This window comes from Danio rerio, chromosome 12 (genome assembly GCF_049306965.1).
Source record: "Danio rerio strain Tuebingen ecotype United States chromosome 12, GRCz12tu, whole genome shotgun sequence".
Lineage (NCBI taxonomy): Eukaryota > Metazoa > Chordata > Actinopteri > Cypriniformes > Danionidae > Danio > Danio rerio.
This window is the reverse complement of record NC_133187.1, coordinates 32,124,671-32,149,602: the sequence shown is the minus strand read 5'-3', so window position 1 is coordinate 32,149,602 and position 24,932 is coordinate 32,124,671. Positions and strand designations below refer to the sequence as shown.

Sequence of the window (24,932 nt, the reverse complement as noted above, 5' to 3'; positions counted from 1 at the left end):
TTTAAGGTTATTCAGTTCTTCTGAAATTAACAAAAAATGCTTGTTTAAAATCTCTAGCTTTCTGTGCCACACAAAATTAGATCCAGCCGCCTCCGTCCCCGTTCATATTTGTATTGGGGGAAAAATAGAGTAAATATCTAATGTGAATGACAAGCTGAAATGGAGGAAATGTCCACCTGTATGAAATGTTTGCTTTTTTTTTTTTTTTTTTTTAAAGCTGTTACCTGCATTTCTTCAGTGACCCGTTTTAATAACTTTATGTACTGACTACGGATATAATTTTGGTCTTGGGTGTGTATGAAGTTGACTTGTATTATAAAGCGAGTGCGGAAGTAGAAGAGCAGAGCAGAGCCCCCTCTTCTGTTCAGCGCACGACCTGCTGCTGCTCCGTCAATGAGGTTTTAAACAGGACTGCGGTGTCACTAAGGTAAGACTCGCTCATTATGTACTGTCAGGAGATTTAGCTCCGAAAATAAACTTTTTGAAGTCCTTGTTCTGAAACATTAAGTGCTGGATTGTTGATAACTATCAAAGAACGATCTTCTTTCGCTCTCTCGAGTTCTGCTAAACTAGGTAAATAGAACTCGTCAGTAGAAGCAAGTGAACAGCTATTCCCCTTTAGTATGAGTTGAAAAATTGTTGATTTAGCCTACGGTCCACCTGATTTGGGGTATTAAAACATGATTAAATCATTTATTTGTAAATGCGTTTTAAATGGGTAATAGGATTAATTGAGTGCGTCATTCAAAATAATCAGCAAAGCAATGTGGATTTACTGCTGAATATAAATTTGGGTATATAAAATGTCCTACTGTTATCTTAATATTGTTATTGGTTTATTTTGGCGTGATAATTTTAATTTAATGATGCATAAAGTAATTTAACATGCACATTCTAAAACACGCTTAAGTAAACTGATAAAAACTAATAATGGTTGTTCATAGCAGCTAAGCAGGTCAAATTCAGGAAATTAATAAATTTGCATCATTTCATGTTGGTACTACATTATTTAATGTTAATGCCTTGTAAAAGATTAAGGTTCATTTTCGTCTGCCACAGTTTACTAGCTCATCAATATCAAAATCGCTATAGCCAATCAAATCAAAGTAGGCGCGGCTTTACGGATCCCACAATCGAGCACTTGAACGCGTTCAACTTCTCACTTGTACTATATTTTAAAAAGTAGAGTTCCGTTCTGGTTGCTTGTATGACGTCTACGTCCAGGTAATATCTCAATTCAACATACTAATGATTTATAGTTAAGATTATGTTAAAATTATTGTTATATTTTTTTACTCGAAATGACAGATTGGTTTTGGACCCCCTTAACAGCAGCCACCTACAGTAAGTGCTGCCCACAGCCTCTCATTTTATTCCCCGTCACTCTGATTATAGGAGTCTAGTGCACTGCGCTCAAGTCATTTACTGCTCTTAGTCTAGTGCATGAAGATCAAGCAGCTGCACACACCTGTGTCTTGTCCGTTAACAAGCATTGCCTTTTAAGCTCTGCAATGTCAAATAAATATATTTAGCATGTTTAAAAATATCACACAACTGTATAAAAGCTGTTATACGGCCAATAAAAGTTTTTTTTTTAAGAATTGACTTTATTGGGTATAAAAAAAAAAAAAAAAAAATATATATATATATATATATATATATATATATATATATATATATATATATATATATATATATATATATATATGAAACAATATCGTGTATGTGATTGAAATTTGGAAAATATGTAAAGTAGGTTTTTTATGTATGCTAAGTGTAAGTTAATATTTAATAGATGTTCCATTATATCGTTTTAGGATCACTATTGCAGCATCAAACTTGTGTCCAAGATATAATAAATATATACATTTTAATAGTTTATATTTTACTCAGTCTATTTTAATAATCCTTAAACTTAAATACCACATACTTGATTTAAGGATAAGGTACCTCCTCACACAAAAAGATGATCACATTTGCGGTCCATCACATGTTAAAGATTGAAAACATCGCTGTCAGGGCATCTTGAGCAAGTTGTTGTTCACCGCTAAAGTAGGAAATAATTAAAGTGAAAGCTTAGACCAGTGAGGAATGTATGAAATTGTGAATAAAGCAGAATTAGGAAGCAGATCCAGGGCTCTTCCTGGGTTGATCTGGCTCTAGACGGCTCCACTTGTTACACAGACCGAGACGAGTTCTTAGTCAAGGTTATCATATGGCAAGTTTGTGAGTCCAGATGATTATCAGCCTTGAAGAAGGTTCTCTTAAATGGCACCTGAACAAGTGTTGTCTGCTTCCTGCTGCTCACTCACTGCGGCAGGAAATGCACCTTATCAGGGAAAGATATTATCAGTTTCCTTTGACAACTATACGTTTAAAAAAGACTCCTCTGTGCCCGAATTGTTCAAAAATCTCTTTCTCTCAGTTTGCTGGATTTATTCTTTACCAAATAGATTGGATCTTTAGGAATAGCAGTTGGCGTTCCTAATGTTTCTTCCTTTTGTGTGGCGCTCTATGGGTATGTTTAGAAATGCAGCCATGAGTGAGACCATCAAAGAATGACTTCAAGGTTCACAATCACCTCAAGAGTCACTTCGTTTCTTTCCAAAGCTTTTAACTTCTCTTAACACCTGGAACCTGACCAATCAGATTCAACAGTGTAGACATAACACACACACACACAGCACACACACATTTTAATTGTGCTCTTTAAATGTCTCTCTCTAACACGTTTAAAGAAAAGATTCCACCACATTCACACCAGTACTGGATGATTGTAATCCTGGATGTAGATCTGATCATATATAGACTTCAAATACTGTTATCTGCCAATATCAGGCAGAAAGACTATACATTCAGGGAGGTTCAAAAACTGTCTTTGCTGGAATAGCTTTTTAATTATCCTTCTGTTCATTTTGATTTGTCTTTGGAACACAAGTTGAATATTTTAAAGGATTCAGAGAATTGTATATTCCTCCACTTAAAGTTTAGAAAATCAAACTTTAACAGCATCAAACTAATAACTTTGAGATTAAAACACTATTCAGGTGGATTAATTTTATGATGCCTTTAAATATATAATAATTGGGACATAGATTTATTTTTGACTGGCTTTTCTTTGGAAGAATACCTCTCAGATGTCATTAAAATGTTTAAATTTTGACATTTCTTTCCTGTGATCTAAATATGCACATTCTGCAAATATTTTCAGTAGTACTGTAGGCCTCATTGGCAAAATGCTGGGTTGTTTTAACTTGTCAAATATGACCAAACCCAACAGTTTAGTTTAAAAAATGCTATTTAAATTTGCTTTAAAAACAACAACAACATTGTGTTCGTCCTTATTTGTTCCAAACCTGGATTCAAACAACACAGCCTCTTTTATGAGTGTTGTGAATTTAGACATACTACCTCACTTATTTTGTTTTTGTAACTGATGGAATGCTAGAAAACGGAGTTGAGGATCCATGTGCAGTTTAGTAAACGGAGAATTGTCCGGCAGGCAATGGTCAACAGGTACAAACAGTATAGCATGAAGGTAATTCAGAAGCGTAATCAAGTCTCAGGCAATCAGGTCGGCGATAACATAAACGAGGAAACAATGCTGGGGTCATGAAACACAGAAAGACTAGACAGGAATAATGCTTAGTAATGTTACAGGTAGGCTTGGGCGGTATCCAAATTTTGATACCATCATCAAACCTCCTCCCTATTTCTCCTTGGTATTCAGTATTACTGTGCATAATAAAAAAAAAATTATGACAAGGCTCAGACAGCGTCACCAAACTGTTGGCTTGTGCCTAAACCATTCAGAAACTGAATACCGTATATGTGACCATAGGTTCGTGGTCACCTGTTTGTCTTGTAGCTGCGCAGGAGGCTCTCTCTCATTCACACACACACGGCCGCACACAGAGAGAGAGAGACAGCACCAAGCGACGCACAGTACCACGCTCTCTCTCTCTCTCTCTCACTCTCTCTCATTCACACACACACATAAACAGCATCCTCGTGGATGCGCGCGTTCTCCCTTAGTCGGGAGCGATATTGTTAGATCGTACGCCCGCTCCCTTTCAAATTACATCAGAGTTACCGACCGCTTCCGCGCTTTATTTGGAAATTTATTCGGAATGCAGACCTCTAGTTCGTATTTACCACGTCTCCTTCTCGTTCGGTGGAAAACGAAAATACTGGCAAACTGCCGGTCACTTGGTGCGTGACTCGCAATCTTACCTCTCTCTCTCTCTCTCCTCCACACTGTCCCTTGATGACAATCACGCATACCCATTTGTATGCATTAAATAAATAATATTTATTATTATGTAATACTTGTCTCCTATATAAGTGCATTGTTTTTATGATGGTATAACGGTATTGAAATTGACACCATTGCTATTTTTACATCCCGCGGTATACCATATTACCGTATTACCGCACAAGCCTAGTTACAGGTAAACAAGACTCAGCAGTGTGTGTGTGCAAGTGTGGTGTATAAATAGTCCAAGATATCAGTCCATGATGAGCTTCCTGCTGTGTTTATGTAATCAGGGATGATCCAGAACTGGTGTGCGAATGAGGTGCCTGATGGGGAATGTAGTGCAGATTGTTGGCAGAATTGTAGTTCGGCAGATAGTGTTTCCAGCGATATACAAGGGCTAGATCACTGATTATCGTGACAGTTTTCACCTACTAAATATAAGCTTTAATATAAAACTAGATTTAATGCTGCTCTGTATTTGACACGGTGGCTCTGTTGTTAGCACTGTCTCCTCATAGTAAGAAAGTCGCTGGTTTAAGTCCTGGCTGGGCCAGTTGGCGTTTCTGTGTGGAGTTTGCATGTTCTCTCTTGTTCTTGTGGGTTTCTCCCACAGTCCAAAAACATGGTAAATAGCTATAGGCATCTGTAGGTGAATTATGTAAACTAAATTAGCCGTAAGGGTGACGCAGTGGCGCAGTAGGTAGTGCTGTTGCCTCACAGCAAGAAGGTCGCTGGTTCGAGCCTCGGCTGGGTCAGTTGCCGTTTCTGTGTGGAGTTTGCATTTTCTCCCTGCATTCGCGTGGGTTTCCTCTGGCAGCTCCGGTTTCCCCCACTGGCGCAGTGGGTAGCGCGATCGATTCACAGCAAGAAGGTTGCTGATTTGAGTCTCTTGATTTTTGAATATCGTACTCAATTGTAAAAATGAGATTGTACGAATTCATATGAATTAACCACTAAATCTAAATGCTACAAAATGCTGTGAGATTGTGTTTTGCATTATCAGGATTTAAATCAGCATAAAAATAAATGAGAAAATAAGTAGCTTCCATATCAGTCCAATTACATCCATTATAGTTTCAAACCCAAACATAAGGTTAAATTTGGCATTTTAAATTTAATATAAAAACGTAAAAGTTGGATTTACCCCATATTGGGTTGAAATAAACCACCTTTTATTAGAGTGTAACTCATTTAAGCCCCTTCTATCTTGATTTTGGATAGTTGCTTGACTTTAATTGTAGAACAGAAGTTTTTTTCACACAAATGTGATTTATTTATTTTTGCACATTGTAAAATGTGTTGTTCTAGTAGTCCTATTTGCGATTAAATCAGATTTTATTCGAGCAGCTTACAACTTGGTGGAAACCATGATGTACAATATACAGTCTACAGTTTTTGTACCTTAATTTTAATAATATTTGGCTTCTTCATAAATGTCATTAATGTCACTTTCGATCTAACGAATTAGTTCTTGCTTGTGGATAAGTATTAAATTCTTTCATTCAAGCTGTGGGTAATGCACAATTCATTAGAAACCGAGCAGATAATTCTCGCAGTCTGAGCATGATCTAGGTCTTTTCTTTAAACAGTGTTGATTTCAGACCCGTGTGTGAGTTTAATTGCAGAGCAGAACAGGTAGGTGTTGAGATTGTGTCCACTGACCCGTGGCGATAAATAATTCCCCCTGTCTGGTGGAGCCAGTATCCATTTGTCAGCATGTTTAATTTAATAATAAAGTTTGCCTCTTAAAGAGGTGAACTTTGACCTTGAGCTCTGGGAAAGTGGCACAGGAGTATTACTTAATCTGAGATGAAGAGTATCATGCTGTTTCCTCCACACATCACCAGACTCTCCCTCCACTTTTCTCAGAACACAGATGAGTAAATGATTAGTCAGACGTGACGACAGTTTGACTGGCTTAGGCATGATTTTGATCTTAATTTGGGGCCTTGTAATGCTTACTTATTGGGCTTAAAGGAGAGACCGGCCCACCCAAAAGGAATTTTGATCAGTGGCCCCTTAAATTGTAGTGATGGTCATTTTATGGTGCATTTTTCTCAGCCATTATTCGTCGGTTGTGTTTGATCTCAAAATAGATGGTCAGCTTCGCTCTTTACCATCCTATGCTCCTAGTTTGTTCAGCCGGTGCCCCTAAGGGTCGGTAAAAACTGTTGCCCCTCTAACCTTAAGCCCACCAAATTCCAAGAAATCTTTCTGTCCTAAATCTGTTTCCCCTCATAGTGTCTCTCACAGCTGCTTTGTTAGCATTCTCCGAGCCTTTTTTTCATTTTGGGGAGAGCTGCTCAGTAGTTGGCTTCTTCAAAGACTTCCTGCAAGACTGTTTGCCCTGTTTTAATTGATTTTTGTTTTGTTCTTATTTCAGGGCACAAAAATGTCTTCAAGCAGCCGGCAAAATCTATTTTTCATGCTTCTGTTTGGACAGGGTAAGAGACAACATTTTAATAATTTAATTTAATTTAATTTAATTTTACAAATAGCAAAGTCTTATTTGAAATATTTAAAATATTTGAAATGTTTTTGCCATTTTATTAAGCATTTGTGAAAATTCTTTAAATGCAATTTCACAGAATTAAATATTTATTAAATATAAATGTATATTTTCAATAGTATACTATATTATATTTGTTCATATACCTTAGGTTAGCAAATACGAAAGCCAAAACTGCAGCTAATCTGACAAAACAACCTACGATAACAGTCCAAAAATAAGTACATCCAAATATATGTTAGGTAAAAATATTAAATAAAAAGTGGAAACATCAAGAGAAGCAAAAAAATCTATACAATTTACTTGAAATTTTCTAGATTGTAAATATTTATTTTGCAATATTTTTCTTGAATTTAAATGTTTTATCTTTCTATTTCTAAAAATATTTGATAACTAAGATATTATTTTAATAAATATATTTGTTTAATATATTTGCATTGTTTAAATGCACCAAAATATGTTGCCTATATTCAAAATTCATTTTAAAAATGGGGTGTACTTATTTATGCTGCAGCTGAGCACTGTATATTGCAATATGTGTTTTTAACTGATGTTTCTTTTTTATTACATTTACTTTATTACTATTATTATAATTATTATATTATCTGTCCTCTAAGGCTAGAACTTCATTTCTCTTTGTTGTGATGTTTTTTAATTGAGATATCTATGTATGTGTTCCTCAAGTATTTTCCCATTACAAACTTGGACATATGCCATAAATATCAGGAGGGATTTAGTCTTTCAGCCCTATAAAATGTGTCCCGATTCCACATTCTGTCAGAAAGAATCCCCAGAGGGTTTAAGAGAGATTCACTGTGACCTTGCCATACATTACAGAGCCATACATCACTGATACCGTCATCTTTCATATCAAAATAAGCTGCTGTAACGGTCCTTTTCTCTAAGCACAGTTAAATGTGTATCATTTCATAATAATTTTGATGCATCAAACTTTAAACTAGTTCAAACCTAAATGATTATTTGGTCACACTTTACAATAAGGTTCATTAGTTAATGTTAATTAATGCATTTACTAACATGAACAAACAGTGAACAATACATTTACTACTATATTTGTTCATGCTAGTTAACGAAAATACAGTAGTTCATTGTTAGTTCCTGTTAACTCATGGTTCATTAACTAATGTTAAAAAACATGGACTTGGATGTTAATAATGCATTAGTAAATGTTCAATTATGATTAATAAATGCTGTACATGTGTTGTTCATGATTAGTTCATGTTAGTAAATGCATTACCTAATGAACCTTATGGTAAAGTGTTACCGATTATTTTTTGTAAAAATATTGTATGTATGTTTTAAATGAGAGCAAAAATCATCTGCAGCCATCTAAAATGACTTCTGATCCTAAATGTGTTATTTCGTGTTAGAAAATTAATCAAAGGGAACAGATCTTGTGCAGAATTTGTGCAGAAGTTTTAGATCTTCTTACTCTTTAAAAATCTGTAAATTAGCAGTTTTGCGTATTTTGTGATTCATTTTTTTTATTTTCCGTTTATTTATGCTTTTTAATTGCATTATGGGACCATAATCTTTCTTCCAACAACTTTTAACCTTGGAAAGTAAAAAAAATTGACTTTTATTAACGTTTTTCTAGATTAAAGAGCTATATTGTCTGGGTCGTTGTTGTGTATATAATGATACAAAAACCTTGTACTAAACTACAGTTTATTTACATTTTCTGTTATTTTACAGACTTCTCTATATATTGTTTATTACTGTAATATTTTAAACTACTAAAATGTCAATAAATGTCACTTTATTAAGATGTAGAGTTGAATTTTCAACATCAAAACTCAACAGAGGAGAGATCAACATCCCAAAATGCAATTCATGACCGTAAAAATCACAAAATACAGAAACTCTATCTGTCTGTCTGTCTGTCTGTCTGTCTGTCTGTCTGTCTGTCTGTCTGTCTTTTTGTAAGATTTTAACCCTTTATAAGACACTCTTGAAATCCTCAGAAAAACCCTGGAGTGTTACTGGGGTTATCACAAGACTTTTTATGACTTAAAAAAAGAACTGCGGGCTTTCAGATTTCTATTCCATTGGTGGTATTAAACCATTAGCAGTTTTGTAGCCTCATTATTTTGTCCAGAAGACCTGAGCTCCTCATTGACTCTGCGGGTTTTTGAAGCCGAGGCCTGTTACCATGGTGAGGTGCTCCTCATGATACCACGAGTGTTAGTAGACAAAGACCATGATTGAAGTATGTGATTCTCAAGCACACTCCACACCACAGGAGCATTTTGCAGGACTTCAGAGCATGTCAGATTCTAGAGAGCATTTGTTTGGTCACTATTTGATGAGAAACTCAATTATGAGGTGATGTGAATTAAAAAAATATTGATCAGTTTAGACCAGTAGGGCCAAAACTTTTTTTTTTATGAGGGGCCAAAAGCCAAATTTGATTGAGGGCCGAAGGTTAATATAAAATAAACATATACAATGCCAATAAATCTGCAATGGTAATTTCCTAATGTATTTATGTTTAAAAATAAATAGAAAATACTGTTACGTCTTGACCAGTCTAGGGTTAAAGGGAACAATAACAAAAAAATAATGAATTTAAATAATTTTTTAAATAATAAATGTAGGGTTTTCCCCTCCTCCTGTCCCAGCTAACAATAATCACAACCTTTCCTTCATCAAGGAATAACAAGGTTTATTTTTTTAACAATAAAGATCTCTGAAGGGAATCCAGGCCGAAACAACAAACAAAAAGACAGCTAATTTGCGGGGAAATAATCCTAACTTGCATGCTAAAATAAAGTACCTCAAAAAAAATTACAGCAAACTTCCCTTTCTCCCTCGCTGCCACAAACCAGGAGAAAACGGGTTTTAAAAGTAAATGGCGATTCACAACCTACAGTTTCAATTATCCAAAAATAATATAGTTTTAATAAGTGAAAACAATGCAAAAAGGTTCAGATGAAATACTGCGAGCAGTTAGTAAAGAAATAAAGAGTTGTCAGCTAACAGAATCAGTCAATCACACCACAGTAGTGCAACAAATAATCTGGGGCAGGAGATAGGAGATGCTCGGAACAACAGCGGCAGCAACGACGATGGAGATTTTCGACCTTCACCGAGCAGAAAGATCAGTCCTTTTTTCCTCTCCTCCGCTTATATATGCCCCCACTCACAACACAGCTGGACCCCAATCAAGCGCAGCTCTAGAGGGAGAGAGAGAGTGAGACCTGCACATGCTCCACACCGCGCAACACAACATCAGCTCCAGATGCATAAACAAAATACATAATATGAATTATTAATAAAATAAATGAACAAATAATTATTTCTTTCTGAAATGTAACAATACTTTAATCGCATTAATATATATATATATATATATATATATATATATATATATATATATATATATATATATATATATATATATTTTTTTTTTTTTTTTTTTTTTACATTTTATAATGAACTTATTTCAATAAAAACATAAACACATTTATCACACAATGGTGTTCAATGCTGAATACATGAGTCTGCATCACCTTGTGCATTGTGCATCCTCCATCTGTGAGTGACATTTACATTAAAAAAATTTCAACATTTAATTGAAACATTGGCTGTTCATTCTGCTGTGGCGACCCCGGATTAATAAAGGAACTAAGCCGAAAAGAAAATGAATGAATGAATAATTAAAACATTTTATTTCAGTTGGCTTTTTTTGGAGCTCAACAATTAAACAAACCAAAAAAAATTGTTACATTTAAATTATAAATGACGATCTCTGTTAAAGGCATTGCCCCAACCTTCACATCATTCTCTCTTCTCTCTTGGAGGGCGGGCCAAATAAAAGGTTACCAACTTTGGCCTGCGGGCTCTACTTTGAGCATCTCAGATTTAGATGAAAGTGACAAACTGCAAACTTTAGATGTCTATATAATTAATTTTTTTATCTTCTAAACGTGAATACACCAATAGATATCCTTAAGACTAACCGATACCTATAATAACATCTAAAAAGCATTATTTTAATTTCACTGATCTTCAAGCCCTCAGTCAGCCTGTTCAGTTGCATACAAAATATAAGACATTATTTAGACCTTATTGAGTCGCAGCAATCTAAAAATTGGTTACATATGCAAATGATTTACTGCCATTGTAATGGGTTGCTTGGGCTGTTCTCTCAATCAGCATCCGCCCGCATGAGAGCGCACGCCGCTCTGCTCACTCGAGCATGAAACACGGGCCGGGACAGTCTGACCGCTCTCTTTACATCCAGTGGGCGTTGCTGGAATGCCAGTGTTTCTGAGTTATTCTCCTCTGCAGGATGCTAATAGTAAACTCCACACAGAGCCGTGTCTTAAGGGCAGGGGTCAGATCAGCTATCTAGGAGCTGGGCTCTAATGACTCGTTTGTGTAACGTATTGTTGACTCTGATTGAGCCTGAGGGACTGCCTGAGCCTGTATCAGCAAAAACGTGTAAAGGTCATACTTCACCCGAACATTTTTCCAGGATCCGAGAAGTTCTGTTCTGCCTACCTTACTGCCTTTTTACTTTGAATATTTTTAATTGTATGTTTAATTAATTACATTATTGAAGTACACTTTCATCTGAGGTATTTATATTAGAACAGAATTGTCTTTTTGAAAATGTCATCTAGAAAATAGGAGATTGATTGATTGATTGATTGATTTCAAATATTTAATATAAACCAAACAAATGAAAAAAAAAAACCTGCATGAAATTCTTTCAAGATTTATAAATGCTAAATTAAGTAACACAACTTCTGTTACAATAATGAGATTTACTAGGGTTGGGGTAGGTGCTTAGTTGTTTTAACCATATATTGTAAACTTCTAAAATTGTAAAATATATATATATATATATATATATATATATATATATATATATATATATTTATAATATATATTTATAATTAATTATTAATTATAGTATAATTTGTTTTTAGGGTTTTTCATCTTTAATTGGGATAGGACAGTGGAGGTGGAGCAGAGAGAGGGAAAGGGTCAGCAAAGGACATTGAGCTGGAAATCAAACTTAACCACTAGGCATTTGGCACAAACGGATTTCATTTTTAAAGTTTAAAGTTTTTTTTTCTTTTGATTATTTTGCAGTATTACTTTGTTTGTTTACATTTAAAAAAATTTTTAATACATGTTTTACCATTTATATACTTAAACCGTAAAGAGTATTTACAAGAATCGAGGCTAATGCTTTATTGTTATAAACTTTACTGTTTGTAAAAAACAGTTGTAACTTTTTTTGACAGACATCTAATTTTATTTATTTATTTATTTAGTTTGTTTGCAAAATTTCTGATATATACTGTCCTCTACAGTTTCTTAATGGAATAGAAATATCTTTTTAAAAGAGTCTTATATAAAATGGGTGATTAAATTTTATTTTTTTCATTCATTTATTAATTCATTTATTTGCTCCGTGTCCTCTCTGGATACATATATATTATTTTATTGTAAAGATATATCACGTTTAGTTTGGGTGTTAATCTACAAACTCTACTAACTACAGTATTTCTTTCTTTAAAGTTTGGTCCATTTTCTCTGTGCAAGAAATACAAACGGATCTTGACACCATTATGAAGATCAACGCTGCTGGAGAAAGTGAGTTTTGGACTTGAAAGCAATGAGTTGTGTTCATCAATGAGTATGTTTACATGGACACCAATAATCCGATTTTAATACGATTAAGACAACACTCTGATTAAGAGTCTACCATGTAATTTTTGATTTATTTAATCAGATTAAGGTCATAATCGAACTAAACAGAAATTGAATTAAATCATGTGGAGTATGCCGATTTTAGTCACATTATTGCAGTGCAGCACAGACATATAAACGCTGTAAATATTACAGTCATGGAAGACTTGTTGCTGCGGTTTGTGACAGGATATTCTATACAAACACGGCTGTTCAACACTATTCTCTGCAACTACCGAGTCAGCGAAGGAACATTGGGCGTGCGGGATCAAATTCTATTAAAACAACACTCTTCCACTTGTCCTTACTTCATTCGCACATCCAATACATCAGTTTGTCATGTGGGGGCATGAATGAAGTGTTCCTAAATAAAAGTAAAACTGCCATTAAACTGCATTAAACACCCAAAATTACATGAAACTCTGGAGGAAGCATGAATAGTGTGTTGATGCAATGAGATTAATCTAACTATATGCTATAACATGTAAAATGGAATGATGAAAGGAACATTCAAAAAGCAACTCATGTAAACATCTTAATCATATCATTGTCTTATTCAAATTAGGGCAAATAATTTGATTACTGATGTCCATGTAAATGTAGTCACTGTCTGAATAAAGAATTTTTGATCTAATGCTAGTGTGAATGTGTGTCTGTGTACTAGGGATGGGTACCAAAACTCAGTAATTTGCTATCTGATATTTATATATTTAATAATATTTGATATCCGTCAGCACAGTTGGTGCGTCAAGCATAAAAGCCTTCACAATTCTCGGCTGTGTGCACGTAGCTCGCGACACAAAACCGATATATATATATATATATATATATATATATATATATATATATATATATATATATATATAAAAAAAACCAGCTTGTTTTTACATTGCATGATGCTCCAAAACTGTTTAGTAAACACAGGTAACTCCCAAAACATGGTTAACTCATTTATGTGTATGTGTTAATGAAAAATCATAAACATGAACTCATTTAATTGTGTTTTGCAACTCAAAGAGGCTATTTTAAACTGCAAGGAGCACAAAAAAAAAAAAAAAAAAAAAAGATGCCAACTTCTGCCAGAAAAGGCAAACATGTTGATTTTTCTCCAGAAGAAAGGTTAAAAACTGAGAGTGAGTTTTCTTCAAACCATTGTATGTTCTTTTACAGAAAAAAAAATATTTATTTGTTTTAAAATTATTGGTTTTGTTTGATTTTATTATTACAATTTTAATATAAAATAAAGTGTTGATAATTCTGTTCAATTCGTTTTTTTTTCTTTCATAAAAAAACACTTCAAAAAGTACTATTACGGGAACCGTTAAAGTACCGAAACAATAAGTGGTACCGATAATGGTTATATATATCGAGAGGTTAGCTAAACCCTTTCTTTTAGACATTAAATTTAGCCAAGCAAAAAAAATGGTTGTTCTCACTCTCACACCTAAAAGTGTGCGTGTGCTGTTGCAGACAGCGGCGTGCCGTCTCTGTCTAATCACCTTCTTTATGACAGACGGCGGGTTCTAACATGACAGCTACATGGATTATAATTTAGCCGCTTGACTAGCACAAACTTGCTGTAATGTGTTTGTGAGTATTTATCTTTGCTAGAACATGCCACGGGCGACCTTTGAGCTCTTAAAATGTGTCAAACACAGGCCATCGTTTGTGTCAAGTGTTGCTTTTTGCCCTACCGCCTAAGTATTGTTTCATCTGAAAACTCTTAACTTTTCATTATTGACCATTCAGTTGCCAAATATGGAGTAAGCTTTGTTTTCTCTTGTGCTTGGTCAGTGATGCAGTGCTCTGCAGCCATGGATATCCTCTTTGTGATGGATAGTTCATACAGTGTTGGAAAAGGAGGGTTTGAGAGATCCCGACACTACATGTTGAAGCTTTGTGAGGCTCTTGATGTCCGCCAAGACAAGGTCAGACTGGATAAAGTCTATTTTAGATGGAAAAGTTCACCCAGAATTAAAAAAAAAAAAATATCAGCATGTGTTCTTTCTGTATTTGTTTCAGTGCAATATGTTGTAGTTTCCATTTATGAATTTTGTATACTCTTTAAAAAACAATATTGGATTCAATGAATACGTACTAGACCGATCACAAGACTTACTAGTCATGGTTTGGATCATTTTTTTGTGGAGTGGGCAAAACAAATGGGCAAACTTAATTTTGCTTTTCACTTAAGGACCCTTATCACAAGCCTGCTATGGTGCGTTCAACTTTCATCAACATTTTAAATCTTTGAGAAAATCAAACGACAAAAAATGAACGTTGTTCTTTCTTTTGGCTAAAGTTATCAGTTTCACAGTATTTTTTCCTTTCTTTGAAAGTCTTGATAACACCATCATGGAGTTTTTCTTTTATTTCAGCAAATAGTTTTGTAAAAAATAATTTCTTGGACTTTCTCATTCACCAACTATAACGAATTCTGCTGCTGAGAAACTCGGAAATGTAAAAAGGGTTCATTAAAGGGTCCCCCTAAAGGGAATGTTCACCGAAAAATGTGTTTCTTAAGTGTTACCAAACCTTAAGTAGTTTTCTGTTCAACATAAATCAACATAAAACATTAACAGTGTTAATGTTAGAATGTTAACTCTTGTGTGCTGTTGGAGATATTTTCATCAACTCTGGGGTGATTTTGAGTCTTAATTTAGCCACAACTTTCTCTGTGATTTAGCAAATGGAATGATTTTTGGTGAAAAATCTTATGTTGACACATATTTTGGGAAAATGCTTTGAAAAAAAAAATCAACAATACATTTTTTATACAAATTTATTACCCTTTCCTTATGTTAGTGTCTGTTTTTGCCACATTGACTTCCATTATAATGACATGTTTTAATTGCAAAGCCATGACACCATATAATCATGCTTTCTTGATTGTGGCTGGTTTTACCAGTTGGGAAAATGTAATTGTTTTTACATTTTTATTGTTGATTATCAGTTGCAGTGGAAAAAAAGCTTTCTCAGAAAGAAATACCGCACACTATAATTTGCTGTTTTACTCCATAGAACTCTATATAAAAGCCAGAAATGTTTGTTGCACAGGCCTATCTAAAGAGTTATTGCTGCCAACTGATGATCATCAGTAAATTACACATTTTACCTCTTCCTAACAGAGAAAACCACCAACAATCAAGAATGCATGACTATAATGGGGCACAATTAAGTGATACCTGATAAAAAGGGGGTAAAAACAGCCACAAACATAACGAAAGGGTAGTAAATTTTATCAATACAGAGTGAAAAGTATAAAGGAAAATTAAAGTTTATTTTTGACTAGAGAGCATCCTCATGTCTTTGGATTTACTACTGATCACAGAGCCGTGATTTTTCGGACAAGGTGTTCATGAAAATCACAGCTTTTTCTAAATCATGGTTTTTATTTTGTTTCGATTTATTATTGTCTGTGAACTATTACTTTGTTTATTGGGACTGTTTACTGTTTACTGTTTACAACAGTTTTGGTGTCATCAGGCAGAACAGTGACATTTCCTGTTTCCTGTTTGTTGTCGATTTTGTGTAGGTAAGAGTTGGCGTGGTTCAGTTTGGTTCCACACCCAAACTGGAAGTCAGTCTAGACTCCTACAAAACCAAGGAAGAGCTGAAGAAAAAGCTGAAGAAAATCCACTATAGGTACAGAGATTAGTGTTATTGTGTGTCTTCCTGTGGAGCAGGAGAAATGTCTATATCTACACACACACATATGGGGCTTTGTTTACTCCCTCTCAGCGTGTGTCATGATGGACCTGATTGATGAGGTTGAATTAATGTTGTTTTGTGGTAAAGAGAGTGCTGGTACTGTGGTGACTTGTAGCTGAATGACACACAGCTGGCCTAAACCTCATCACCCATTCAGGACATACCAAATCACCCCTCGACATACTGTGAAATTACCGTTTCACATTCCCACTCAATGAAAATATCAGCACTTGTCTGTCTGTCTGAACAACTGTGATTGAAGATGATAGAGTGAAGGCCAGCTGTGCTCATGAATGTGCCTCTGCTGGCACTCAGTCAGTTTCCCTAAGGAAAGCAGGAGATTTTGCATATCAGCATTGGATAAAGAAGTATTGTAATTGGAGAAAAAAGGTATAGTAGCTGTTATACTATAGTTTAAAAAGGTCATATACTGTATTTATAAACTTTATTTAGAATTTCCTTGAATCAAATCCAGAGAAACGAGCTGTTTTAACCACTGAGTTATATTGTGTCTCGTGTTACCATGCTACTGAGGTCACACACTCTCGATTTCTCGTTTGGTTTTATAGAAAACGAAAACAGCAAAGACACTTTAATATGTTGTGCGTTTTATTAGCCTGCACAAAGCACAATTATAACCAAACCTTAACATGCATTTAGTATGATAAATCAGTGCTCCTTCTTCCCCTCAGGATCATGACTGGAACACTGCGGTCGACTTTGGTATAATAAAAGCTTCACTGCTTTCCTGCCTTGCACTTATCTCTCTAATTGTTTTAGCGATCTTGTTTTAAATTTGAAAGAAGACAATCGGGATCTTCCAAATAAGCTATTGTTTGTTGTTAATGTGCGCCCTCTTGCGACTTTATCATATCTAACTTTATTTATTTTCTTTTTTTTTGTAACCTTTTTATTATCATTATTTATCAAATTAAAATTAAGTTATGTCTTTTTATTTAAATGTATGAGTTGTACTTTTACAAATATTCACATTGTTTTATTTTATACTTAAAAACACCATTTTCATAAATCCGAAAACCACTAAACCATTTATTAATAACTTTAAATGAATTTTTGATTACATACAGTGTTTCCATCTAACCATTAACTCTACACTGTAACTTTATGAAATGTTCATTTATGAAGTACACAGAATGCAATGCCACCAAAAACAAGGAAATTTAGTTTGAATCAACTCCAAAGAAAATAAAGCAGCATTCACTGTCAACTTGAGAATGCCAGAACTGGTTTAGGTTTCATCGTTCGAGGTGCATTAAGGACAGAGCGCATAAAGAAGAACTAAAGGGTTCTGTGTTTCGCTAAAACTTCAGAGGGGCCACTGTGGTTAAATTAATAAGAGATTAGAGAAGAAGCACCCTCTGTCAGATTGTCGTCTTCAGCGTGACTGTGGATATCTCTGCCAAAACTCAAAGTGTTCTGCTACCTTATTATTACAGATATGTACAGTTTTATTATTATTATTATTACATTATAATGACACCAGGTTTAATAGGCCATATAACTGCATTGAAAATATGTTTAAAAAGGCTATTTTACTTAGTTGCTCAAACCGGGCAAAAACTATAGTAATTTAACACAAATGTAAATTTATTGTATTTTCACAGTATAAGTAGACTACAGAACTTGCATAAAGTCCATGTAAAATATTTATTATTGCATTAAATCTTCCAGTATTTTAACTTTAGTAAGAAGAATCTGTAATTGAAACTGTGTTGGGCAATCCGCAGTGCAGACGTACTATGCTTTACAATGGGTCGTAGGATATAATAGGCTTAAATATTCTTTTTAACGCTTTAAAAAGATCTCTAATTCTGTTTCCTTTCTAAAAAAACACAGTGACCGATGGTTCTTGAGGTAAAAATAAATAATTATTAATTTAAAATCTAAATATTCTTCAAATGCGGAACACCTTTATTTAATTTGCACCTTTTGCGTTTTTTGGCTGAGCACCCAGTTAAGAGGGTTGTGCGTGCTTTTGTACAATTTTTCATTAATTTAAAATATAAAAATTGTACTGAAACTACTGGCTATTTACACTCACCGGCCACTTTATTAGGTACACCTGTCCAACTGCTTGGTAATGCAAATTTCTAATCAGCCAATCATATGGCAGCCACTCAATGCATTTAGGCATGTAGACATGGTCAATATGATCTGCTGCAATTCAAACCAAGCATCAGAATGGGGAGGAAAGGTGATTTGATTGACTTTGAATGTGCCGTGGTTGTTGGTGCCAGACAGGCTAGTCTTAGTAATTTAGAAACTGCTGATCTACTGGGAATTTCATGCTCAACCATCTCTAGGGTTTACGGAGAATGGTCTGAAAAAGAGGAAATATCCCGTGAACGGCAGTTCGGTTGGCACAAATGCCTTTTTTATGCCAGAGGTCAGAGGAAAATCTTCTGATGGCTACTTCCAGCAGGATAACGCACCATGTCATAAAGCATGAAGCATCTCAGGCTGGTTTCATGAACATGACAATGAGTTCACTGTACTCAAATGACCTCCACAGTTACAAGATCTCAATCCACTAGAATAGACCACCTTTATATACAGTAAATGACAGAGCTCGGTGGTTCTTGAGGTGATAAAATTAAAGAAATTGTAAAAGTTTTTGTGTATGTTTTTACAGTCATTTAAGCATGAAAAAATGTCTTGTGAAATCCCGGAGACTGACAAAGTTTAGTAACAAAAATTGGATGATGATGATGTCACATTAGTAGTTCATTATGACATTATTTGTGTTCATGTGTTAAAAGCTCTATGTATAACGTGTGTGTTCTCCTGCTTTAGAGGTGGAAGCACACAGACAGGTCTGGCTCTGAAGTTTGTTTTGAGGAAGGGGTTTTCCGGTGGACGTAATTCCTCTGTGCCGCGAGTCGTCGTCCTGTTATCTGACGGAAAGTCCCAGGGGGCCGTGCAGCTGCCTGCCTCTGAGCTCAAGCTGTCTGGAGTGCTTCTGTTTGCTGTGGGGATTCGCTACCCCAGGTAACACTCATCATTTACACTCACTTCACACAGAAAAAACCCTCACATCTCTAATTACCTGCTTCTTCAAACTCTGTCAACAAAATACTCCACTGTCAAATGTCTAAAAGAATAGATATCATTTCCTTCAAGCTAAATAAAATGTACTATTTCTTGAGGCTAATCCAGTCATTATCAATTATGGAATTATTTTTGAGTATTTTTATAATTAAGGGATATTAAGTGATTAAAGAATTGCACTTAATTAATTTCTTCAATATGACAAATTAATGTTAAGTAGTAGAAATATGATCGCGTGCAAATGGTTAGGCCAATAATAATCTGTTCAAAGAAGGGTTAAAGCAAAAGTGGCAACTGGTGTTGGTTGCAAAAATACATTTTTAAAAACATCTGGAGCTCTTGAGAGCAGCAGCACTGTGGGTGCATGAGCATCGCTTTTTGTTCAGTCTATTTCAAGAGAACCGATTGCACAGTTGCATTTCCGGGCATGGCTGCTTCGAGCAAGGAAACGGGAGCACACACGCTTTTTAAACAGTCGTGTGCATCACATCAGCTGTGTGCAGGAGTGATCATCCTCTCATTTGGTATTCACCTGCTTTCTTTTACTCGTGCGAACATTATTTTGGTCAGTCGTCCTGCTTCTTTATTTTAAGATCACATTTGCATGCAGATTGGGCCATCTTTATTGTCAAGCCCTGCTTTTAAAAAACTATCATTAAAAGATCATTTTTAACCTGCCAAAGTAGCTAGTGTGAGTGACTGTCTAACCCACCATAGCTGAAATCTACCCACATTTGGCGGGCTGGCGGGTGTTAATGTCAAGCCCTGATTTATATTATTATTTTTATTTAATAATAATAATAATAATAATAATAATAATAATAATAATAATAATATAATGATAGTAATAATAATAGTAATAATAAATTGAGAATTTCCAAAACAAAGACAAGAGTAAATTAAAATGTTCAGACAAATTATATTAATGATCAATAATAACAAAAAACAACAACAACAAAAAAAATCCAGACATAATGACATAATATTTGAATTTTATTACTTAATTACTTTGTGTTTTTCATAATGCACTAAGTGATGTGGTACTCACTGTAATAGTTTGAAAGAATGGTAGTGTTTACTTCTGTAATAGCTACCATGGTTCTTAGAAAGTATGGGAAACATACTTTAAACTGCTATAAAGAATAACATAAGTATGAAATTTTTTATATGACATCACATTATATTAAAAATATAATACCATATGCTCACAGTACCTGTACTTTTGTTCTATATCATTTAGACTTTCAAGAACATTGAAAGTTTGGTGTCGTTGAGATTTTCCAGTGTATCATCGTATCTTACTTAAAATGTATTTAATACATTTGAAGTTAGAATTATTAGCCCTCCTGTCAGTTTTTTTTTCTTTCTCAAATATTTCCCATGTTATGCTTAACAGAGTAAGGAATTTCTGCAGTATTTCCTATAACATTTTTTCTTCAGGAGAAAATCTTACTTGTATTATTTTGGCTAGAATAAAAGCAGTTTGTAATTTTTACAATATTATTAGCACTTAATAATTTGTAGCTTTAAGCAATTTATTTTTCCAATTGTCTACAGAACAAACCACTGTTTTACAGTGACTCGCCTAATTATCTTAACTTGCCTAAATTAACCTAGTTAAGCCTTTAAATGTCACTTTAAGCTGTATAGAAGTGTCTTGACAAATATCTAGTCAAATATTGTTTACTGTCATCATGGCAAAGATAAAATAAATCAGTTTTTAGAAATGAGTTATTACAACTATTATGTTTAGAAATGTGTTAAACAAAAATTGGGTATACAGGGCAGCTAATAATTCAGGAGGGCTAATAATTCTGACTTTAACTGTGTCATGTATAATAAAAATCCCTACAGCCTGACAAACAATTAGCATGGACACATGTGGTCATATTTGAACCATTATGAGCTCATGTAGTCAGCTAAGTGAAGTGCTGACAGTTCTCAGGGAGAGCCGTGCTCACTGACAGGTGTGTGATTGAACACTAAAAGCTGCTGACAGCTTGGACGCATGTTGATGCTTTTGGTCACCATCATTTCTGTCTTCTCTGTTTACTTGGAAGCTTTATGGCAGCTTACCAACAGGTGCAGGAGGAAGAGGGAATGAATCTCAGTGGAAAAGCTCACCTTAATGGCCATATATCTAACAGCTGGGAATGTATCAGTTTGAGTATATTTGGATGAATGAAAGCCTCTCACAGTTCCTGCTGTGCCATATGCTCTGGCATCTCAAAGTGTTTCACGCAGTTTTACTGAACCATATGCTCTGGAAAATAAACCTGGAATTGACTACAGTACAGTACACTGCTACTCAAAAGTGAGGATTAGGGTTACATTGCAAAAAAATATATTTTCTTACTCAGAGTTTTTGTCTTGTGTCTAGTTCAAATATCTGAAAATTATTCATTCATTCATTTTCTTTGGGCTTAGTCCCTTTATTAATCTGGGGTTGCCACAACGGAATGAATCATCAACTTTTCCAACATATGTTTAGAATGCCCTTCCAGCTGCAACCCATTCCTGTGAAACCCCCATAAACTCTCGTATTCGCACACATACACTACGGACAATTCAGTTTATTCAGTTCACCCAGAGCACATGTGTTTGGACTGTGGGGGAAACCAGAGCATCCAGTGGAAATCCACGCGAACACAGGGAGAACATGCAAACTCCACACAGAAACACCAACTGACCCAGCCGAGTTTCGAACTAGTGATCTTCTTGATATGAGACGATCATGCTACCACCATGACGCACTAATAATTACTATAAAAGCAAAAGATGTTGTCTTATTTTCAAAAATAATAAGTCAAAATTAAGTGACTTTTTATTAAAACAACCATAAAATATTTGCCAATAGGGAGAAAAAATGATAACCCCATTTTCAGACTATTTTGCTTGTTTTAAAGAAAAACTCATAATTATTTAAAAACAAGACATTATTTTTTAGCTTGTCTAGAAAATTCTTCTTGATTTAAAAATTGTTTTGATATTTGGACTAAAAGCTGCAGTGTAGGATTTTTCTTTCATAGAGTTCATTCTTTTGAAGAAACTAATATTATTGTTAAGCAAGTACTTGTTAATTTATTAAAAGGAAATACATTTATGATGTTACAAATATTTTAGTCTTTAAATTACTGCTTAGTATTTAAATAGGTTTTTGAAAATTATTTTAAAGAGATAAAGAAAAAAAGCATGGTTTTCTTAAAATTTAGCAGTGCAACTGTTTTCAATATGTCAGCAAATCAATATATAAACTATGTTTCGAATACATTATATAAATATCGAAAATATTTCTAAAAGATCATGTGTACTTAAAATAAAAGTAATGATTCTGAGATTTTAGCTTTAAAACTACAGGAATAAATTGCAGTTAAATAATATATTATAAAGTTTAACTTATTAAAATTAATAATATATTTAGTAAGTTATTTTAGCAAACCACACAAGTAGCAGTGTGATGTGGCTGTATATCGGCACTGGTGCATTAGAAAGTCACTTACATTACCTAGTCACATTATAATGATTTGATCAGCTGTTATTTGAAATAAGGGCTTATTATGCGGCCTGTCGCCATTTTGTGGATTAACAACGTCAACTGTCTTTGGTCGGCTCAATGACAGGCTAATGGCCACCGACAAGCTGTCTCTCAGAAATTATAAATGTTAAAAATAATATTCATCATTCTTATGAATAAACTAAATAGTTCAATCTAAACAACTACATTCTCCACTAAAAAATCCTCAAAAGTACATAAGGTAGGAATATTTGTCAATATTTGTCCTCTGTTTGTTGCTGTATGTGGGTGGAGTAATACACAAGGGCGAAGTGTGAGGAGGCTGGTTGAGTGCTGTTAATGGCAGAATATCGCACGACTATAAGCCAATCAGATTCAAGAACCAGGCAAAATTGTTTTATAATTGTTAATAATTTGTGAATATACTGATGACCGATATAACAGTATTTTTTATTTAATTAAAATGAAAAACATTTAAAACATAGTGTATTTAACTGCATATTATGATAGAAAATCATGTCCTGTATTTCTCTCTTAAGATGGGATGAGCTCCGTGAATTGGCGAGCGGTCCATCGGACTCTCACGTGTTTTTCGCAGAGCACTTCAGTGATGCTGTGAATGGATTATTCACCAGCCTTACTACCTCCTCTGTCTGCATGTCCATTCCTTCAGGTAAAACACTCACCAGTGACTCAGTCAACAGTCTGTTTGTGTTCATGAACATTAAGTGAAGTTTCCTGTGCTGTGAATCCTGCAGGCTGTAAGGTGGAGTCATACCCATGTGTGCAGAAAACCCTGGAGACGGTCAAACAGCTTCAGGGAAACTTTGTCTGCTGGAAAGGGTCCAAGGGATACTCTGCATACACGTCCCTGTGCCCTCATTACAGGTACATGGCAACCTTACATATACAGAACAAAAAACAGGGGTCTTCGTATGCCTTTTACCTTCTTTAAAGTCCCCTTGAAGTCAAAATGAAAGCTTGTTTTTGGGTGATAGTAGTATTAATATGTTAGACTTACTCTACTATGCACCTTTTGGGTGTGTATGTGACCCCCTAGAGTGTGGGTGTGAGGTAACAGCTTAAAATACCACACAAATAATGTTTTATAACTCTTTGAAACAGCCCCTTTTAGGCTGTTATCCAAATTGTGCCATTATTGTGACTGTCGCTTTAAATTCACAAGAGATTGTGCTCCCAGCCCTATTTTCGAAATTATCTTCTGCTAAAACTCTAATGATGGATGGCTGCTTGTCACTTAAGGCTGTTCGTCATCTATCGTCACTAATGGGCGGGGCTTTCCTCCTCTGATGACAGGTAAAGAGGGAGAATGTTAATCAAATTAACTGCGTCTCATTTCAGAGGCTGCATACTCTGAAGGATACATTTAATCCGGAGTTTTCTTTTAAAAATGTCCTGCCGTCCTTGCCTGTTCGAGGCTGCAAAGGATCCACCGGTTGTGCCCTTCATTACCTGGGAAGCGAAGGACACATTTTGAGGCTGCATTTGAAGGAAACTTTTTAAATTCTTCTGAAATGAAACTGCCTTCGTCATGTCACACTGACCCAACACCCTTTGAATGCATCCTTCGGAGGATACAGCCTTTGAAATAAGACACAGCTAAAGTGTTTCTGCAAACTGTTTTTATGAAGTGTGATTATAAAAAAATAAAATGAATAATTTTTACTATTAGAGGATGGCTTTATTTACACACTGTTGCCACACAACTTGGTTTTTAAACTCCTTATAAAAATTTTTGCATAATAGGTCCCCTTTAATGTTATCAGTAAGTCAAAATGTACAGTTACTCACTTGCAGTAATAGAAATCAAAGATTTTTTATTATATACAAGCACTCCAGTGTCCAAAATTGCCCCCTATACTCTCTGATAAAATGCATTTTTGTATCTGAAGTGTCCCACTTATGAAAATAGTCACACTATCATATTGTGAGTCTGTGTTACTAAATGCAGGGCTATTTAAGAAATCCAGGCATAACACTGTATGACAACGTTTCAGATGACTTTTCTGTAGCCTACAGCTAATCAATCTGGCAGATTCTGGAGTGCATTACACATCAAAGAAAATTATAAATGATAAATGATTTTGAGTAAAACAAATACGTTTATAGAGATGGTATATACG

General features: G+C 34.7%; 1 protein-coding gene across 2 annotated transcripts in view; it reads left to right on the top strand.

Moving 5' to 3' along the window:
• The first annotated feature begins 342 nt into the window (after window positions 1–342).
• vwa2 (von Willebrand factor A domain containing 2) overlaps window positions 343–24,932 on the top strand; it is a 34,501-nt gene continuing 9,911 nt past the window's right edge. The window contains exons 1-8 of one of the 2 annotated variants that reach the window (XM_690723.10): window positions 343–427; window positions 6,642–6,702; window positions 12,324–12,398; window positions 14,289–14,422; window positions 16,030–16,139; window positions 19,020–19,214; window positions 23,328–23,461; window positions 23,547–23,676. In XM_690723.10, the coding sequence (XP_695815.5) occupies window positions 6,651–6,702; window positions 12,324–12,398; window positions 14,289–14,422; window positions 16,030–16,139; window positions 19,020–19,214; window positions 23,328–23,461; window positions 23,547–23,676 (830 nt within the window). In that variant the 5' untranslated portion in view covers window positions 343–427; window positions 6,642–6,650. Of the gene's footprint in view, window positions 428–1,161; window positions 1,225–6,641; window positions 6,703–12,323; window positions 12,399–14,288; window positions 14,423–16,029; window positions 16,140–19,019; window positions 19,215–23,327; window positions 23,462–23,546; window positions 23,677–24,932 lie in introns of those variants that run through there. The other variant, XM_073918564.1, reaches the window with a different exon arrangement.